The sequence below is a fragment of the Colius striatus genome, chromosome W (genome assembly GCF_028858725.1).
Source record: "Colius striatus isolate bColStr4 chromosome W, bColStr4.1.hap1, whole genome shotgun sequence".
NCBI lineage: Eukaryota > Metazoa > Chordata > Aves > Coliiformes > Coliidae > Colius > Colius striatus.
The window spans coordinates 20578427-20592745 of NC_084789.1; the positions used below are offsets into that span (position 1 = coordinate 20578427).

Genomic DNA, 14319 nt, shown 5'->3' on the forward strand with positions numbered 1-14319 from the left:
AAATTGTTCTTATTTCAACTTATGCGGGCTCTTTTACTTTTTTTTCTCCCCCTCCAAGCCCTTGCGCGTTCCGCCAGGAGGGGAAGGAGTCGCGGGTTTTTTTTCCCCTTTGCTCCATCTGGGCAAAACCACAACAACCACTTAGATGTCATATTAAAAAATTATGGTGTCCTTCAAACACAGAGACTTAAAGGCACAGTTCAATATTTCTACACATTATTACAGTACTCTATGAGTTGATGTTTGCGAAAATCACCCTTAAATTCCTTCCAGTGTGCCAACAGACACCCAAGGGGTGAATTCTCAGGTACTTTGCCATTTCAAAATCCGTTTGGTTACAAATATTTTCTCAACAGTCATTTCGTTCTTTCACTTCGCTTCTCTCCAGCTGTGCTGGTCACGGAGCCTTGCTGTAATGCAGCTTATCTTTCACTTTGTAATGTTCGGGAACATGCTGCTACTAGCACTGACTCTGTGCTGCGATCTAACCTTGATAGCTTTGCTAAGTTATGTATGATTTATGATTAATAATTGTGAGTCTCATTCTGTTACTGATGGATTTACTGTGCTGTGGGAGCTATCTTGTGGAGGCCATGGGGCAAAGCACCTCTTTCCCCTCAGCTCGGACTGATGTAGACAATTTTGTTATACAGACTTCCCAGGTCCTTAGTCACCCTTGTATGAGAGTTGTAATATTACTAATTAACATGGCTGATATATTACATATTTTGTGGAATCTGGACTCATCTGGGTATCAGAGAGGACAAATTTGGGATGGAAAGATGTTAAAATGCCCCCTGAAGCGGCCAGTCCCTGGGTGGCAGGGTGTGTGGATGAATTTGGGGAAATTCCTAGGACGGTTATCACCTCCTGTAACCTGGGATTTTACACCTGAACAGATAAAAAAACCCTGCTTTACTGGCACGCCACCTGATAGAAGGGTGTCTTGCCTACCCCAGTGAGGCCAATCAGATTCAGGCACTATTCTGGGGCCTAGCCTCTGCCTATCGAGCCGCAGTCCAGTCCTCTCAGAGAACTATGGTTGAAGTGGAAACTCAAACTGTATCTGAGACCACCATGGTTGAGTCAGGGAATCAAACAACAACCACAGTGGTTGCCCCAGTAGTGAAAAAGAAGCAGTGGATAAAGAGGTCAACAAGTCCATATCATTGATTAGTAAGGGCAGAAGAGGAGGAAGAGGAAAGGTTAGAAGAAGAAATTGGTCCTTCAGTAAGGAGATCAGGAGAAGAAGTGAAAGAAATCGAAAAGGAAATGGAAACTACTCGGTCCCTGACCTCATCAGAACTTTGAGATATTTGAAAAGATTACAGTCGCCAGCCAGGTGAGCAGATTGGTGCCTGGCTGCTCCGATGTTAGGATAACGGGGCTGACAGTCAGCAATTGGAAAGTAGAGGAGCCCAACAGCTGGGATCTCTTGCTAGGGACCAGGGAATTGATAGAGGCACCGGAAAGAAGACCTCAATTTGCAGTCTCTGGAAACGGCTTCTCTCAAGTGTAAGGACAAGATACCCATTCAAGGAAGATCTTGTAAATGCCTGAGGAAAGTGGACTAGAACAGATGAAGGCATCCAATACCTAAGGGAATTAGCTGTGTTGGAAGTCATCTATGGTGATATAGATAATGCTGAGGCCTCCATAGATCCTGACAATGTCCAGTGTACACGGGTCATGTTGAGAAAAGTGATTCAGAGTGCCCCAGCTACGTATTCTAATATCTTGGCAATGGTGTATCACCCAGACATGGATATACCAACAGTGGAGAGAATATTTTGGTTGCAAAACTATGAAGAGAGTTTCTGCACCTCTTCAGCAGTGTGGGATGATGGCCTGAATGTCAGAACGGCCCCAAGAATTCGGTCATCCACTGCCCCAACCAGGGGAAAAGGAAGTCCCAAACGTAGGAGTACGCCACAAAATGAACTCTGGCTCTTTTTGCGTGGCCAAGGAGAGGATATGAGGAAATGGGATGGTGAACCCACTTTTAAGCTGGAAGCTCGTGTACGTGAACTAAGGGGGAAGACAGCTGTTAGAAAAGGACCACCCAAGAGGGCTGTCAGCATAGTAGCTGCCAGAACAAAAGAGGACAATCAGCAATCTCCAAGACAATCTCCAACTACAACTACCTCCTTCGATGCCAATGAGGAGACTTCAGGTCTAAAATTGCAAGAATCAGATAGCGAATACTCTGATGAAGAACAGAAATAGAGGGTCTCTGCCTTCAGCCAGGAGGAGGAAAGGGATGACCGAATCTACTGGACTGTGTGGGTTTGATGGCCTGGCACAAAGGTATAAAGCCTTAGTAGACACAGGGGCACAGTGTACACGGATGCCATCAAGGTATAAAGGCACAGATTCTGTCTGGATCTCTGGAGTGACAGGGGGATGTAAAAAATTATCTGTATTAGAGGCTATTAGGGGACAAATGGGAAAAACACCCCATTGTGACTGGTCCAGAGGCCCCTTGTATTCTTGGCATAGATTACCTCAGGAGAGGGTACTTCAAAGACCCCAAGGAGTATCGATGGACTTTTGGTATAGCCACTGTAGATACAGAGAAAATCAACTCTCCAGTTTACCTGGCCTCTCAAAAGACCCTTTTGTTGCAGGATTGCTGCGAGTTCAAGAGCAACAGGTACCAATTGCTACCAGGGCGGTGCACTGGAGGCAATATCGCACGAACCGAGACTCCCTGGCTCCCATCTATGAGTTGATTCATCAACTGGAGGCTCAAGGAGTAATCAACAAGACTCATTCCCCATTTAATAGTCCCATATGGCCTGTGAAAAAATCTGATAGGGGGTGCAGGTTAACAGTAGACTATTGTGGCCTGAACTAAGTAACATCACCACTGAATGCTGCATGTTAGAGCTCCAGTATGAACTGGAGTCAAAAGCAGCCAAGTGCTATGCTACAGTTGACATCATCAATGCATTTTTCTCAATTCCGTTGGAAGCAGAGTGCAGGCCACAATTCACCTTCACATGGAGAGGTGTCCAATATACCTGGAATCGATTGCCCCAGGGGTGGAAACATAGTCCTACCATTTGTCATGGTCTAATCAAAACTGTGCTGGAAATGGGTGATGCCCCCGAATATTTACAGTACATTGATGACATAATTGTATGGGGCAACAAGGCAGAAGAAGTGTTTGAGAAAGGGAAAAGAATAATTCAGATTCTTCTAAAAGCTGTTTTTGCTGTTAAAAGGAGCAAAGTAAAGGGACCTGCACAAGAGATCCAGTTCTTGGGAATAAAATGGCAGGATGGGCATGAGCATGTGCCTATGGATGTTGTCATTAAAATAGCAACTATGTCTCAATCAACTAATAAGAAAGAAACACAAGCTTTCCTGGGCCTTGTGGGATTCTAGAGGATGCATATCCCAGGTTATAGTCAGCTTGTGAGCCCTCTTTTTAAAGTAACCAGAAAGAAGAACTGTTTTGAGTGGGGCCTTGAGCAACAACAAGCTTTTCAACAAATTAAACAGGAAATAGCTCGTGCAGTCGCCCTTGGGCCCATCTGTACAGGACCAGATGTGCAAAATATCCTCTACACTGCTGCTGGAGAGCAGGATCTCACCTGGAGCCTCTGGCAGAAAACACCTGGAGAAACCTGAGGTCGACCATTAGGGTTTTGGAGCCGAGGATATTGAGGATCAGAAGCCCACTACACCCCAACTGAAAAAGAAATACTAGCAGCATATGAGGGACTTCAAGCTGTTTCAGAAGTCATTGGCACAGAAGCTCATCTCCTCTTGGCACCATGTCTGCCTGTCCTACACTGGATGTTCAAAGGGAAAACCCTTCCTGGCTTGCTGAGGAGGTGGGGGATATAGTGGTGTGGTGGGCACCTGGCATCTAGCCAGGGTCAAACTACCACAACAACTCACAAAACAACATACAATAACATACATACAAAGCAATATACAAACCAATGTACAACTCAATATACAAATCGATGTACAAACCAAAAACAATAGGTACCTTACCATATACTTACGTGGGCACACTTATACCAATTACCAATACCACTTACCAGTACCAATGTCAGCCCTGCGATCACTTCGTCCGACTTACGGGCTGCAATACCTTACGGGCAACGCCCAGGCTCTCAATACCCAATACGAGGATCCTCCAGCCCAAGTAAGCAGAACTTTCTGTCTTACTGGCAGGCTCTTTTGGGCTTTCCCTGGTTCCAACCAAGCAGGGTCTCTGACACCGTGACTTACAGGCTAGTTCACCAAATTCCACCCCCAACCAATGAGAAGTGCCTTACCACTCCAGGGAACGTTGCGAGGAGCTGTAAGGGTTGCAGGCGATGGTCCTCCGCAAGAATCCCTCGGCGCTGGCTGGAGTTCGATCAGCATCCGATCCAGTCCAGTCTCACTCGCAAGGTCCCATCTGGGTCGCCAAAACTGTTGACGGATCCACAATCACGAAAAACTTCTCTACACAGGAATGCAGATAAGCAGGCACTTCTTTATTATGCAGCGCTGGGAAAACACGGGGGATAGCTCCTCCATATGTGCTTCCTTGTTAGTTACCATTTTCAGGGCTTTTATACACTTATCAGTTTCTTTGTTTTAGTAACAGCTAAGGTAAGCTAACAAATACATATACCAGGGTCTTGTGGTTAAGGTAACAGCTAAGGTAACCTAACAAATACATTCACCAGGGTCTCAGGTAACAGGTAACAGGTCCCTATCAGGTGTAGTTTGTAACTCTTGCAGTTTGATCCTTATGTGATTCAAATGATAACTTACTTAATCAATAGGTATTTGAGTTATTTGCAAGTGCTTAGCTAATTGATTCAACTATTACTAGGTGATTAACAAGTGCTTAACAAGTGTTTGACTACTTATTGTAATGATAAGTTGTTAACTAATTTAATTGTGTATCTGCAACATTATAATTAAGAGTTCCATTCTTGGGCCATTTTTCCTCACCATCGAACTTATATATAGGCTACCACTGATTACAATATTTAATCAAAGTTCTTTTGTCAACACTACCTCCAGGTCCTCCTCCTATCTCCTTCCAATACAGTCTAATGGACTCTTCTTAGGTATTTCACTACGCTGTCTTCCCCCCATTATTAATTCACAATTAACTTTGCTCCTTTCTGCCCTTTACAGCCCTTGCACTCAATTTCCACAAACAACTAACTTCTGCCTTGTTCAGACCAAATTCACCACTCTAAACTCCTTAAAAATCACTTTTGATCCTGGGTTTCCACCCACACAAAGCTATCCAGTTTAAACAACACAGGGCAGCATCAGGCAGCTCGCCGGACAGTGTTGAGAAAACAGCAATAGATAATACTAATAGTTACGAAAACCGCTACTCCGATTAATATTATAGTCTAAGTCCAACTTGGGATCCACGTTAATTTTATGTTGCAGTCTTGGATTAGATTGTAATTATTTTGGCAGCAGTTAAACCCCCTTGTTTTCCAACCGACCTCAGACAATTCTGGGTGCTTGGGGGCGGCTGGGCTTAACTCCTGAGTGATGTCCAATTAAACAAACTATCGTATTTAGGAGTAGAATTTAGACTCAAACACTGTTTGACTTAAGATTCTTTGGGACAACAATATTTCATGCTCGTCATTATACAGATAACAAGGATTATTATCGATAGTAATAACAAACAATTTATAGTATTATCATTCGTTTTTTTCTTCTCTGGCCGTTGTTGTAGGCGCCCGGAAGATCTCGGACTGTAACGTGAGAGGTGGAGAGTACAGAAGAGGTGAACATGGGGTGGAGTGAAAGGAGGTGCTTGTGTTAGCAGATATAAGTGCATGGCGCAAGCAATAAGCTGGAATAAAGCATCATCCATACTGAGTATGCAGTGGTCTTGTCCCCTCAGCAGGGATGGGCTGAGTGATCCATGCGGGCAGCCTGGTGATGTCGCCAGTAGCGGCAACAGGCCGTATCCCTCACAGAATATCCGAACCACAGATCAGGACTCCGCACTCGCTTCATACATATTTGCACATCTCAGTCACATACACACCAAATCAACAAAACTTGTTAAAATACTTCACAAATATATTGGCAACCAAAAATAAGGAAAGGGATAGACAAAACTCCAAAATATCCTTATCACAAATTCTGAGTCTATATTAGCCAGACTTAGGTGAGTTAACTAGACTGAGCAGTAACTGCCTAGCAGTAACTGGACAGATCCAATCAGCCCAAAGATGACCAGCCCATTTCATTAATTCACAGAGGGGTTTTTGTGTGTATATGTCTCCCACGACTTACAGGTCATACGTGGGACATCTCCCAACGAATTACAAACCCCGTGGGTCCAACCCACAGAAAAAAATAAAGAATACCTTTATTTCTTGTGATGGTCCTTGTCTGTTCCCACAGTGATCCGGTAGGGTGAGGAGGCCCTCCAGGAAATCCTGTTCCTTACTGGGTCCTGTAGCTGAGCAGAGAAGGTCCCATCCGGGTCACCAAATTGATGCCTTGAAGAAGCCAGTCAGGACTCAATAGCCAATGTGACTATTAAGCAGATATTCTTTATTGCAACACTGGGGAACACGGGGGATTTCTCCACCAAACGTGCCCACCTCAGCCTTTGATTTTTCAGCTTATTTGAATTTACAGCAAACATGAATATTCATCACATTTCCAGGAAAGGGCTCGCCCATAGTTCCGTCTTGGTCAGCCCAAGTTACGCCTCCGTCACGCCTCTTTTGGTGTCTTCTCGCCTTCTTCGGTGGTCGCCGGGGGTCACTGCTGAATTAAGATCAGAGTCTTCCTTGCAGTGTACTTTTCACCTCTGGGTCTTTGATGTTTGTCCAAACCGCAGAACAGGACGAAACGGCCTAACGGTTTGTTATCCGAGGTAAAAGCTCTGTCATCCTCAGATAGTAATTCCATTTAGGGCCAAGCTGGTCTTGTTAAGCAATTAGTGTTAAGCAATGTCCAAACTGTAGAACTGACCTAATGATCTGTCATCCTAAGCAATAGCTTTGTCATCCTAATCACTAGCTCTGCCATCTCTAGATACTAGTTCTGTTTACAAGGAAAGGACAAAATCGGCCTTGTGGTTATCAGTGCTAAGCAATAGTAACTTCGTTTAGGAACACATCAGCCTTGAAACTATCAGCGCTAAACTATCAGTTGTGTTACAAGAAATAACTGTGTTGTTCTAATCGCTGCTTGTGGGCTTACTAGGCTAGCAATTTCATAAAACTATATGTGCGATTTTCTAACTAATATTGTAAGCTTTAATAAGCAAGCTTCCATAACCTAAACTTATCTATCTACCTATGAATCACTCTGTGAAAAAAAAACCTTAGTGTCATAATAACTGACACACTGCTTTCCATGGGTTTTTCTTTGTTAGGTAGTATCCTTCCCACAGCTATGCAGACAGCTTTCTTCCCTGCTTGCCAAAATTAAAAGCAAGTGAGTGAATTCTCAAGAAAAAAACAACAAAAAAATTTTTTTTAGTCTTGAGTGTTAAGGGGAAAAAACCAACCCTACAGGTACAGTGAAAAATATGTCAAATTATTGGAGGGAAGACACCTGCAAGATGAGCTAGGATGTAGTCAGGACTTGTCTTTCTCTAGGTAAAATCATACTTTTAAAGTGATTTTCCCCCTCTCCTGTAGCACGTCCCAGGGGCCGCAGCCGCTCCTGGAATGTCGGGACCGATGTCCCCGCTGCGTGCAGACTCCGACGGAGCAAACGTTTGCGGAACTGAACAAATCGCACTTTCCCCATTTCTCCGCCGACTCTGGTCTCTCCTCCTTCCCAGCCGAGAGCGGGAGGAATCGCCTCTTTCTTGCACTTTTTGGCGTACCAATTGATGCAGAAGAGGATGATGCGTAGGGATGCGGCGAAATGCAAACGGGCGCCCTCGGGTCATTCCTTTATCGTCCTTCAAAAAAAAAAAAAGTGTATAGCCAAAACAGTACTTGAAAGAAATTTAAAAGAGTTCCTTTTTCCCCGTCTTTTGGTTGCAGGAGAAAAACACACACGTGTCTATAATGTGGATATTTCACAGCCTTACAGTGGACATTAACATTCAGCACACGGTTCTCAGCAGTAGGAATGAAATGAGTTTGAGTGTGAATGAAAACCATGAAAACCATGAGTGTATTAAATTTCATCTCGGAAAATTGAAAAATTTCTCACTTGAACACTTATTTTTCTAGATCAGAGGACAAAACCAGACAAGATGAGCACTTTAGTTGCTGTTTAGGGACTATTTCCTCCCAGTGGCACTTCGAGGGTGGCGTGAGATCCATCAGTGGAGTGGATGCTTGCAAACAATAAACTTGTTTCATCTTTATTTAAAAAAGAAAACTATAGAAAGCAATTAAATAATCTAGCAGAGAAAAACAACATTGATTCCGGTGGAAAATTAATTCTGTTTTGCTTTTGTACACAGTAAAACACTGTAATATATCGAAAAGTCATTTCCCCGCCAATGCTTTAGAGTAACAAATTTCGGGTGTAACTACAATGAGGAGTTTTCCTGTTTTGTTTACAGATCTAAAATTACGTGGTGGTGTGCAGCAGCACATACACGGGAGTTTAGCGTTTGAAAATATAATGATGATAAAGATTTTTAAAAGAAAGAGGGAGAGAGACAGAGCTGCCTTTTATATTGCATTTAATTTTATACTCAGCTTAGGAAACAAATGGAGTGAGGATGTAAAAAAAATGTACCTTTGATTCTGCTGAAGGGGAAGCAAGGAAAGAGCAGTCTGAGGTCCCTGTTAATGACATCCAGTCAAGATGCTTGTAAGACCCAAGAATGTTTACAACGTGGACTCAAGTTCAATGACAAAATCCTTTGAAGAGGAAAGGAGAAGGGAAAAAAAGCAGCCCCAGACATTTTGTGCATTGGGCATGAACTTGGACAAAAGAGAGGAGTCAAAGGACGTGAAGGAAGGACTCAGAAAGGTGTTCCCACCGCGACTGCTTCTGCCTTCCTTAAGTTCATAGGTGGGTCTTCGGTACATTTTAATTTTAGGGGAAAAACAAAGGAGGAAGAGAGAAGAGAAGAGGAGAGGAGAGGAGAGGAGAGGAGAGGAGAGGAGAGGAGAGGAGAGGAGAGGAGAGAAGAGAAGAGAAGAGAAGAGAAGAGAAGAGAAGAGAAGAGAAGAGAAGAGAAGAGAAGAGAAGAGAAGAGAAGAGAAGAGAAGAGAAGAGATGTCAGTGTGGTGATGTGTGTTCCACCAGGGCAGGGCGGCCTTTCCAGTGACTCTGTTTTAAACACAGTTTTCTTACTAAATTCTTACCAGTATCCTCACCCTACCCCGCCGCCCATCGGGGACTGCTCTGCCCCGGGTTTTGAGGCTGCTTTGCCACATTTGGAGGTACTCTGTCCCTGATTTTGGGGGTGCTCTGCCCCAGGTTTTCTGAGTTTCAAGTTCAACGGCAAAGGGAGGGGGAGGGAGCCTTCACCTGGCCCGACGCCCCACGGCAGCGGCTCCTTCCCGGCGTTTCACGAGAATGTCGGTCCTTTCTCGCCCTTTGCGAAGGCGGCCATATAAAGGTTTTATAGCTCTGCCCGAGACTCTCCTCCTCCCCTTCTCATCTGCATTTTCCGCCTCAGATTCGTGACTGGAGCTGAGGAGAGGAACTAGGGGCGGAGGGATTCATATCTCCCAGTTTCAGGCCGGTTTCCCACTGGGGCTGGGATCCTAACTAGGCTGGAGGTATCTGGGAGGTTCCAGCCGTGCGGGTTTAGAGACATCGGGAAAAGATCTCTAGATGTGTGTGTGGGGAAGAAATAGAATGGGAAAAAGAAACATCTCACTAGGAGGATTAACCCTTAACGTGCCATAGTAGTGAGCTCGAAGAGTACTATCTGTTTCCAAACAAATCAGTTTTATTTTAAAGTGCTCAGAGACGGGCCAGATTTCTTTTTCTTTTATTTTTATTAGATTATTTGCCTTTTTTTTCTGGGAGACATGTGAAAGCTTTCTGTCTGGAAAAATGCACTTCTGCTTTGTGGCCTATACAGACACGCAGAAATCAGGGCGAAAATGTTCATTATTGGTAACACGAGGGGAAAGAAAAGCAGATTTTGAGCTTTTCGTTTATCCAGCCATTCAGAAAAGCCAGACTAACATTCCCAGTCACTTCCTAGCTAGGACGAGCCGGTGGGACCAGCGAGTGTCACTAGGTCTCAGGACCGGGCTGCTCCCTCCCGAACAGAAATGAAGAAAATAAACCCGAATTGTTTCAAAGCCGAGTAATTTCAATCCCGATTTGGAAGAGGAAAATGTAACCAGTCCCTGCAGGACAGAACAGCTGCTACAGCTGCCGGGGGCCCGTCACCGCGGTCAGGGGCCGGAGGAGCGTTATAACTAAGCACAGAGATCTATAGGTGAGCCTTATAGTCGAGCACAGTGACCTGCAGCCCGCCCTGGGTCTGCACACGCGCTCGCACTGTCTATATAGCTTCTTTTCCTCCTTTTGGATTGTTTTTTTTTGCGGAGCTGAGAGGCCGTTGCCCAGCCCCGACGGCGCCCCCCCACCCCTCGGCTTACGTCACCACTCGAAACGCTCAGTCCGAGCGCCATTGGCTGTTCCGCTCCCAGAGCTTCTGATGTCAAGCGTGACGACATGAGCAGAGAGGCAGCCGACCAGGCGGGGAAAGGCTGCACCCGGGGTGCCGCCGGCACCTCCTGCAAGGCGCCTGGAGGGAATATCTGGAGAAAAACGGCTAAAAGAACCGGGAGGAGAGTGTCTGGTTCTGCGGCGCTCCCCGTCGGGAGCCGACTGGAAGCTAGAGCCGACCCGAACTTAAAATATTTAGTAAATACATTATTAAACAAGAACTAAATCACTATTTGAAAACCATTATTCAGACCATATTGCTGCTTCGATTCTGTAAGAGAAAGAAAAGGCGGGAAATAAAGGCAAAATTTGGGTGGTAGTAATTTTTTTTTTTAGTTTATTCACCCTTTGAGAGACTTTTGTGGAGTTATGGGCAGGTTTAAATGCGACGCTGCCGCGGGGACTGTGCGAGTCGACAGTCCACTTGAAACATCAGGATATTGAAAAAAGAAATTGTGTTCATGGAGTTTGCACTTCCCTGAAGCTGCAAAAAAGCAACCCCAAACAAAAATCGAAAAGAGCAGAGAAAAGCGTATATTTTAATATATTTATTTCAACCTGTTTATTCTGCTGAAAAGGATGACGACACTTCTTGATGAAGACCATTTAGTATTATATGGGGATTATCTCAGCACATGCTATGAAACGTTAACACTATAATGTGTATAATACACCTATATTAGCACAAACGAAAACGCATATGGAATTATACAAATTGCATTTATCTGTATAAAAATACAGACATGAACATACATATAGGTGTGTCTATATGTAAATATGCAAACACGTGTATATACACCTTTATCCGAGTATATATTTATATCCACACATCCAGCACTATATTGCATGTATACGTGCATACTTTTGGGTAACTGGGTGTATATAAACACGACCACAAATATTGTATAAGATAAATGTAAAATAATGTGTATCGCTAAATATGTGCTTGTGCATACGTATATATCTATTTTATGTATAACTGAGACAAAAACTCCCTGACTGTAGTATGTGCCTTCATAAATGTGACATACGGGTACATATATGTCATACGTATATACTGTACATTCACGCACACCCGCACGTTTATGCAAACAATTCGACTGTGTTTTCATACAACACACCTGGACTATATTTATTCTTCCTTTAGACGCACATTTTGATACTTTTGCCTGAATTAAGAAGGTGGTTTGGTTTTTTTTTTTGCTTTAATTACAACTTTTCGTTTCTAAAGACCAAATTCCTTGTGACACCCCCTCCCGCCACCCCAGAACAGCCCCGCTCCCTCCGCACACAGGAGAGCCGGGAGTTGCGTGTTGGGGTTAATTAATGCCATTAGGTCAAGTATTCTTTCTTTTTTCCTTTTTTTTTAAAGCACTCTGAAGATGCAGTTTAAATCGAAGCGGCGGGAGTCGGCGGGAGCACGACGTGGCGGCAGCATTGTAAGGCAAGAACAAACTGTACAGGGTCCTCTGCGTGCAAAGCGGGCAGGGATAGGGCACCTTCTCTGTCTCACTCTCCTTTGACAGGTGGTCTCACCCCCGAGAGCAGCGGGGAGCGGTGTCCGGCACCCTGCGGTGCCACAGGCAGCGGGAAGGGCTCAGTCCGCCTCGGGCACCGGTTATTCCCGCCGCTGACGGTGCCGGAACCCCCCCGGGGGTGGGGGGCAGCCAGGGACCCTTATTGTGCCTTGCGGTGGCCGTGACCTCACGGACTGCTGTTGCTGCCTTTGATTTTGGCCACGACTTTTTTCTCTTTCACTCGCCTGTTCTGGAACCAGATGGTGATCTGTCGCTCCGTGAGGTTGGTGGCGGCGGCGATCTTCCTCCTCTTGTTGCGGGTGATGAACTTGCTGCTGGCGTACTCCTTCTCCAGCTCCTTCAGCTGCCCCTTGCTGTACGGGACCCTTTTCTTGCGGCCTCGGCGGAAGGAGCAGCCCTCAGGAGGAAGCGGCCCGGAGGAGTCTAGGCATGGGGAGAGACGGGGCTGAGTGGGGCGAGGGGAGTCTCAAAGCACCTACATTCACCTTACACCCCACCTCCCACCACCTTTCTCTGCAAGCAGCACCTCTGCCACCCCATTTATTCCCTCCAGTCTCCCAAAAGCGATGATATATTGAAGTTATGTATTCTCCCTATTTATATTTAAACGTTGGATTTGTTTTTCTTCACTGAATTTATTATTATTTCGAAACGAGGAAAAAAATCCAGGTATTGGCAAAACACCAATGTGGATGAGAGCCGCGTTAATACGTTCTTACTCACTGCGCGAGTTCAGCTCGGACGGTGTGCGGCCGAGCAGGGCCGGGAGTGAGTTGAATCCCGCTCACGTGGCGTGGGCGAGGATGCGTGGGAAGGATCCCCTGTGTTCACAGCCCTGCACGGTGGTGATCATGAGCACTCCTTACTTCCTTTAAAGCATACCTATTCCGAATGCTACTGGCAGAACCCGGATAATATCACCGTCTACTTCTTTGCTCAGAGAGCGATCAGTTGCGAAGGGCAGTGTTGATCTAGATTACTGTCTTGTGAAACCTATTTACTGACTAATTTGGACTAGCTCGCAAACAGGTGCTGCTGGACTGCAAAGGCAGCTCCCTAGCTCATTATTTTAAGCCTTGGTCCCAAACTCCCTCCCGCATGATGCACCTCCCACCCCCCTGCCCTCTCCCAGCCCCTCGCAACCCCAGAGCAGGGACTTTACCTGCAAAGGTGGATTTCAGGAGGTACCCAGCCTGTCCCTGCTCTTTGGGGAAGCACATCTGGCTGCTCCAACCGCCACCCAGAGCCCACGGCTGATGGTAACCGTCCACGGGCAGCAGAGTCTCATGCCGGGCCTCCTCCGGGCCCCCCAGCCCGGGTACCACCGACACGTCTAGGTAACCGGCGACGGTCTGGTAAGGGGTCCCGTAGCCGGGGTAGAAGGCAAACTCGGCGGGGCGGCTCTGGAAGTCCTCACTGTCTGCGGGAGGATCCAGGTACTTCTCGGCGGGGAAGGGACCCTGGGTCGGGCCAGCTTTCAGGGAGCTGCGGGCGACGCGGCAGGAGTAGTAGCTACTGCCGAAGTATCCGTAGGGCAGCGGGGCGGAGGCGGCGGGACCCGGCGGGGCGGCCAGGGACGGCGGCGGCGCCACGGGGCACTGCTTGGGAGGCTCGGACGGTCCCTCCGCCGAGTAGTCGGGATTCATCCCGGGGGGAGGCGAAGGACCGCCGAGGGTCGGAGGGGGAGGCGGCAGCAGCCCCCTGCCATGGCCGCCTGCGAAGCCGACGGCTGCCAGGAGCCCCTCGAGGCCTGGGGGGCCGCGGGGCTCCGGGGTCTGCATGGGGAGCGGCTTGAGGGCCGGGGCATGGGGAGACCCTGCTCGGCAGCAACCAAGCACTGCCCGAGAGGGGTCTCCGGATCGTTTTAAAAGACTGTGAACTGCCGAGAACTGCCTTTACCCGCCGGGCTGTCCTGACGCAACGGACGGGGCCTGCCTCATTGGCTGCCGCTGGAAAGGACGGGGGGGAAGGATGTAGAAGGAGGGGGAACCCCCGCCCCCCCTCCAGTCCCAATAAATCCTGGCTGCAGAAATTGCGAAAATACTTTTATTACAACAGCAGGAGGAGGGAGATCCCACGTACGTGACAGGTCGGGTACACGGGAGGTGCCTCTCGCGCTGCGACGTGAAAAAAAAGAGGGTAGAGATGGGGGAAACGGGGACGA

At 46.8% G+C, this 14319-nt stretch overlaps 1 protein-coding gene across 1 annotated transcript; it reads right to left on the minus strand.

Moving 5' to 3' along the window:
- Positions 1 to 12321: 12321 nt before the first annotated feature.
- On the minus strand, positions 12322 to 13936 carry LOC133628638 (homeobox protein Hox-B13-like). The gene is made up of 2 exons (XM_062017049.1): positions 13318 to 13936; positions 12322 to 12578 (listed from the first exon to the last, which is right to left on the minus strand). Exons 1-2 carry the CDS (start codon positions 13934 to 13936, stop codon positions 12322 to 12324), a joined length of 876 nt encoding a protein of 291 aa, XP_061873033.1.
- Positions 13937 to 14319: the final 383 nt, after the last annotated feature.

Excerpts from the sequence above, each read along its gene's own strand:
- LOC133628638 (XM_062017049.1), bottom strand. The coding sequence starts at position 13,936 with ATGCAGACCCCGGAGCCCCGCGGCCCCCCAGGCCTCGAGGGGCTCCTG. Across the intron at positions 12,579-13,317 it reads CCTGAAATCCACCTTTGCAG|ACTCCTCCGGGCCGCTTCCT; the intron begins GTAAAGTCCCTG and ends CCCCATGCCTAG.